Below are 6,656 nucleotides of genomic sequence, written 5' to 3' on the forward strand. Positions count from 1 at the left end.
TACGAGAAGGCAACGGGCCCCGGCGCGACAGACACGCAGATATGAGGAACGCACTTCATGTACTCGACAAGTTGGCCAGGCAGCTCGGCTAGAACCTGGGCAGCAAGGGCATTTCCATTGCCCTTGAAGCGCGAGAAGGGCACAAACTGTACAATATCGCGGCTGGCGACCTTTCCGGAGGTCCTGTGCTTCAGATGAGACCCATCGGAGTCTAGGGCACTCATAGAGCTAAAATCCGCGTTACCAACTCCCACAATGAGGATGGACATTGGCAGGTCTGCCGCTTGGACGATGCACCTGGAAGTAGAATTCTGCTGATGAAGCTCAGGAAATGCGTCAAGCAGCCTTGTCCACACTAATGTTTGCTTAGTTGCATCTGGGTCAAGTGGTTGATGCCCACCCACAAATTGTGGGGTCTGGAGTGCAAACCCTGAGTGAACAGTAGCAGAAAGCGAGTGGAACGAGTGGAGTTGAACTCTTTATGCCAGAACGTGCACAGGCAAAACACAGATGTCTTGGATTGCTTGACACGAACATGTCGCTTGCGTGCGGAACTGATCATGCCACTGCAACTGCAAGAATCCTATGTATTCTGGAAGTCATGCACGACTTGGGTAGAAATGAGTGTTGCTGGTGAGGAGGAGCGGGGCGCACTCGATGGTTTTGTCGAGGTCAGTGATTTCGCCGTCGGTGATGATGAGGAGGCAGCAGTAGCGGGAGGGGGGGAGCGCCTTGGACGCTGCCATGGTGGCTTCGATGACGGGGCTGAAGTTGGTGGGGCCGGAGAGGCGGCAGTTGGAGAGCATTCCGGCGTAGGCTTCCAGGATTCCGGCCGTTCCAGCCACCCGGGGGTTGTTGAAGTCGCCGTTGAGGGGATAGCAATGACTCGTCGCCCCATCTGCCACGCTCGCGCCGAAGGCCCACGCCGTGTACTGCCTGCATATTGCTTCGCCACAATGAGGTTTGAGCCCCACTAGCGTCCCCAAAACTCATGCATTTCAGGCATCTGAACCCATACATCACACCATCGAGCAGAATTCTGCGCTTGTCACAGAAGGTGCCACAGGACAAGCTCGCCATCGATGACGGCGTATCTATGAGAAATTTCTATCTACTGCTACGCCGAGATAGCTGCATCTGGAGTCGCCAATGTGCATGCGGCTGCGGCAGTGTTGTTCATCAACAAAGTTTATCATCATCAGACCCTGTGGCCAAATGTTCGTTCCCAAACGACAAGATTCCCATAGGATCATTCCCTATGATACTCTCAAGATAAGCTATGATAGGATCTTCCCAATATTCATATCAACCCCCGGGACCCGCTCAAGGGATTGCATCCTTCCAGCCTCTTCATGCGGCCATCTCCGTACTTGCTAGGGTTGTAGAAGTCAAGGATGGAGCCGATGCCTTCAATTGCCGCCTCGTAAGGCGTGGGTTCATAGTTGGGGGGCCTGACGCCCCCTTTGGGAACCTGCACGTTCCGATAATGCAAACTCGACCGCGACGAGGGGTCCCCATTGGACGCTGTGAAGTCCACGGCGACAGAGAAGTCAATCGCGGCGCCGTGCTGTATGTAGTCGAGGAACGTGACGGTGTCGGTGATGGTGACTCCCGCGAAAGAGAGCTGCCCCGTCACTTTGTTCTTCTTGGGATGCACGAGGTCAAGCGTCTTGCCACTCTTGGACAGCGCGATGATGTCGTCCACCGATGCTTTGACTTTTCCGATAATGTCGTGCTCCCCATCATCGTCGTAGTCTAGGACGTGCCAAAGCAGAGGCGAGATGAGGTCCCCCCCACAGAGGATGCCGAGGGCTACGTGGAGGTCCGCCCAGACAGGATTCAGGTTGTTCATGATAGTGGGAGACTGCAAAACTGGCTGCCAGACCTGCCCGGAAGAGGTCTCTTTGCATCGGTGGACTCTCAGGAATGGATCGCTCTTGCCTCCCCACCTGTATAGGACCGGCATCCGCCAAGTCATTGATTTATTTGTCGAGAACAATTTCTACATTTCAAAAGCAATGTGGGCTTTCCAGAGGAAGCCTTCGGTACGGCGTGCTTGGGCGGTGTCCCTGTAAGACAATAGTGAAAAGGATTCTGGCAAGAATCAGATGACAGCTAATTTGATCATGGTTGACATGGTATCACCACGTGTATCAATCGGTGCACGTAGCATTAATTCACAAGTCGCTATGGGACATGCGGCTGTCCATGTGGATGCGATGCTACTGCTAAAATGAGATATCGTCAACAAGCATGATTAATGAGAACATGACATGGTCGTGTTGGTGGCAACAATTCGCACGACATGGTTATGTGAGACGGGTTGTTGTTGGTGTATCGGCCATGGACGTGTGGCACTGAAAGCTTCAAAGGATCTTGGCCTTACTAGGATGCAGTAGCCAATGGCTGGCAACGGTTGTTCAGCACATCATGCAACAAGCGCAAGCTACCGTACCAATACCAACAAACGGGCAAGTTCTTTAGGAGCGTGACATGAAATTTGTTATTTTTCCTTACGTAAGTACCCAAAATTCAACATTTTGTCTCTATGTAAACTTGGCGGCGAGTCCAAAAGCGTGACTGAGACCGCCCGTTTTGTAGGTATTGTTATGGTGCACTCAAATCTCTTAACTTCAGCTCTGATATTTTGTTCCTGGGCTTCGGATTGAGAAAAGATTCACTTTCCCGTCTAGCCAGATGAACCTGGGCCTGATGGGTGTAGCAAACCTAGCTTACCAGGTTCTAAAACTGTCCACGCTTGTGAGGATCAATCTTTCTTTGGACACCACAACAACAGATTGCCCGTCAAATTTTGGCATTGGTGCAAATTTCGAGGCACACCCGTCCTTGTTGGCGAGCTTGTGGCCACGGACAATGAACGTCATCTCCTTCTTGAAGTTGACTGCTTCCTCGGCTATGATGGTGACCGTGCCCGAGGCACCAGCGAGGTCTCCGAGAGACTTCATGAGCGTCTGCGACGGGGCCCGTGCCAGCTCAGCCACCTCAAAGTCGACACATCCAAGGTAGTCCTGCTTGGACAGGTCAACTCCGTCAGCTGAAGCCACCTTCTGGTCCATGTCGTAGACTTTGACTCGCATCGGCTGTCGCTGCTCAAAGTTGTAGCTGATTTGGAACGATCGCACAAACTCCACATCTACACAGAAATTCTCGTGGTCAGAGCCGGCAAGGAGGATCCTGATTGTTGCTTCAAGTCCTACCAGTCCTCGTTCAAATCGATAGTTTCTGTGGTGAATCAATCCCAAGCAGTTCCTGGAGTTGCCAACATCCATGTGGATGCGGTAGTGTTGCAAGAAGATACATCATGACATCACATAGATATTGGCAGGAAATAGTCAACAAGCAACAAAGACAGCACACTCGAAGTGATACAGCTCATTGAAAGTCAGCGGTCGGAACAAGCAAGCCTGTCATAAGCGTGCGGCTGTTGGCACGAGCTAGAACTTGCAGAGAACGCCGGTACATGATAGCATTGCCCCTACATAGGCCAATGCTGAGTTCCCGTATCACATTGGTGACAAATCCATCCTTGATAACGTCAACCCCAGCACTCGCTGTTGTCGCCAGGGTATTAAGCAGCTCCATCGCTGGCTTGCCCATGCGGCCGAACGTCTCATGCGACACAGGGCTGAAGGCGTAGCCATTGGGGTCAGCGGATTGATACTTTGTCCGCTTCAGCTGATCCCGTGCAGCTGCTGCGCCACCTTCTGCTGGTGCGGCTTGCTCGTGCGAGGGTGCGCTTGGGTGCACAACCGAGATGTCGGCGAATGTGAGAACCGCTTGGTAATACGAACAAGATGTCTCCACATGCCGCAGAGTGTGGTGCGATGGCGGCAGCTTGAGCGCCTGGCAGTCTGCGGAGTGTCGGCTCAACGGATGATGCAATCCCAGTGCGAGAGGCAATGCGGCGCCAAGTCTCTGTGAGAATATTGTGGCGCAACGTCATTGACATGCACTGGGACCGGCAGGTCATTGCGTTGTCGATATCGCCCGCTTGCATGTACTGCCCACAGCAGCACCGAATGCCAGGTGCATTGGCAGGCATTTGCATAAGGCCGAGACGGTGGTGCATGGCGCTGATGAAGTCAGAGTCCGAGAGCTGCAACGCCATAGAGAGTGGCATCGTGTCCATCCATATGGAGGAGGCGCGCCACGCGCAGCTGCGCATGCGAGCTATGTCGCGACGGCCAAGCTTCGGTGCTGGCGTCGAACGAGGCCAGGAGGTTGTCGCTGCGGCGTTGGGCCATGAATCGCGCGTAGGTGCGCTGTACGTGGGGAGAACGGTGTCAACGCAATCCTCGTCAATGTTCAGCACCTCCGAGGGCCAGATGGCTTTCGCGTCGCCTTCGGCGTGCAGCGCCTGCCATGTTTGCTTGAGGGTGGCACCAATGGGGCTAGCAAAGGGGCGGAGTTGCTGAGGCCCGTCACGCATGGTGGTCTCCGTCATGGCTGCCGCGGATAGAAAGGCAGCCTGTGCCTCAAGCGCAGTGGTGGTGCGGATGCCCATGCCTCCGTGACGGAGTGGCAGGGTCAGTTGGCCGGCGTGCACGTCGGCTTGTTCTGGACGTTGCATGATGGCAAACGTGGCCTGTGCTGCTTTGGCCTCGACGCGCTGAATGGAATCACCCACACGATTCCATGGGGTGACACGCGGCAGGTGTGCGATGCGCATTTGCGCAGACGAGCACAGAATTGTGAACTTATCTTGTGCCGCAAGCGGGGTGTCGAGCAGTGTGTCAATGCTGCTGCAGATGGTGTCCGCCTGCTTTTGTGCAAACGCTGTGACGAAGGCGTCCGTGCCAAGGGGGTGCCAGCGGCTGCGAGACCGTCAGCACAATGAGGGATGCAGAGGGCTGCCGCTGTGCCAGCCGCAGCTTGAGCATTGGGTGAATACACACCGCACTTGTCGGGACGCACGTCCACGCCAATGGCAGCCCCAAGGTCGCAAAGGGTAAAGATACATCATCATCATCAATCAGGTAGAGGACCAGAAGGATTGCCAACGGCGTGGAGCATGTCACGTTGGATTACCTAGTTATGCTTGGCTGTTCTCTTATAAGCGGTTATTGTAACTTGCAAACCACAAATTCCTGCTGGACAGCTCTTCCACACGTTGACCATTCCTGTCCATTCCTGCTCTTTTCCACCTGCCTTGGCTGGCTTCACCGACTGACTTACCCTTGAACAATTCGATGCAGTTTGCATAGCAGACTTGCAACTTGTTCAGCACGTTTATGCACATCAAGGCCAGTCTGGTGACCCGGGAGATCATGAAGAGGAGCTTACCATGCTGATTATTGGCGACCTCCGTCCTTCCAATCTCCAACCATTGCCCGGAGTGTTGATGGTACACAACACAGAATGGGTCGCTCTTGTTCAAGAAATCTCTACCCCGCACTTGCTTGCATTGCAGACGTATCTCTAACTGCAGCACAGAAGGAGAGTTTACTCGCTTTGTGCAGCTCTGTAAGTGCATATTGAATAGCTAGGCCAACACATCCCTGAGGGCCAAGAATGCTGCTTTGAGAAATCATGCATATCCCTAGTATATGATATACTAAGCAAGTGAAAAAGAAAAGGGACACGCCAGCCCAAAGAAGGCGGCGTTGACGATTGACAGCCAGGGCTGATCTGGCGCCTGATACTAAGCAAGTGATATCACAGCGAGTTACTGAGCCAGTGATTACTGATACCATATTCAGTATTGAGCAAGTGATACTGAGCCATGGCACCAATCTCAGAAATCACTCCCACTATAGGAGAGTGAAAAGCACTGCTGCAAATCCTGGAGTATCTTTCAGTATGCATCACAGCCAGAAGTTTCATCAACCTTGACCCTGAAACATCAGGCGTCATAGGTGCATCCCATAATCACACCTTCGAAGTGCATTCGCGGCCTGCAAAGAGGGCCTCCACAGCTTCAACAGAAGCCTCTGCATGTGCATCTTCTGCGATTAATTGTGATTTTCATCAACCTTGCTTTTGTGCATGGACGTATGTACAATGGTTACTTTCGGCCGGTGGATGAAGGAGCAAAGCATGTAGTCAAGAGCGAAGAAGGGAAGTCCCCGAAGTATGTGTTTCACAGGTGGAGGAAAGGCTATCAAAAAGACATTTGAGACGATGATTGCGTGCGCCGGAAGCCTCGCAATCACACCGAAGGGCAAATGCCGAGACCGTCACGAACCCTGCCGAAAGGCAAAGCCACAGCCTGCAGGTTCAGTATCATACTTTCATTTTTTCACGGTTCTCAAGAGCGAGGATACAGTTCTGCACACAGTTTTGATATGCACATAACGCTTGGCTGCGTGCCTTTGTCTTGGGATCTGGAGAAGTGCATCCTATGTAGCTGTGCGCCAGGTAATCTCGAACTGACACAAGTGCCTATCTGCCAAAGGAAGAACTTATCACAGGAACAAAGGCATTTGAGTCAAAGCATGGAGCGTGTGATGAGGAGTTTGAGTGATCACAGCTCCTTAAAGGGAGCTCGCGTGGCATGTTCTCTGACTATGCGTTCCTGTCTGATCAAGTACCGTGACCTACGTATCACGTACATAATTCACATGTTCTGTGCCTGTCAAATGCATGCATGCTCAGGCATTACAAATGCATGCCATTGGGTGTTAGTGGGTATCCTA

The 6,656-nt window shown here is 52.8% G+C and overlaps 1 protein-coding gene across 1 annotated transcript; it reads right to left on the bottom strand.

Moving 5' to 3' along the window:
• Positions 1 to 1,300: 1,300 nt before the first annotated feature.
• LOC149809717 (uncharacterized) lies at positions 1,301 to 1,966 on the bottom strand. The gene has a single exon (XM_089994662.1). The coding sequence runs from the start codon at positions 1,964 to 1,966 to the stop codon at positions 1,301 to 1,303; it is 666 nt and encodes a 221-aa protein (XP_089850788.1).
• Positions 1,967 to 6,656: the final 4,690 nt, after the last annotated feature.

This window comes from Nuphar pumila, unplaced genomic scaffold (genome assembly GCF_984573655.1).
Source record: "Nuphar pumila unplaced genomic scaffold, dmNupPumi1.hap1.1 HAP1_SCAFFOLD_853, whole genome shotgun sequence".
Taxonomy (NCBI): Eukaryota; Viridiplantae; Streptophyta; class Magnoliopsida; order Nymphaeales; family Nymphaeaceae; genus Nuphar; species Nuphar pumila.

Bases quoted from the DNA above. Each gene is read 5' to 3' on its own strand.
- LOC149809717 (XM_089994662.1), bottom strand. From the start codon at position 1,966: ATGCCGGTCCTATACAGGTGGGGAGGCAAGAGCGATCCATTCCTGAGA.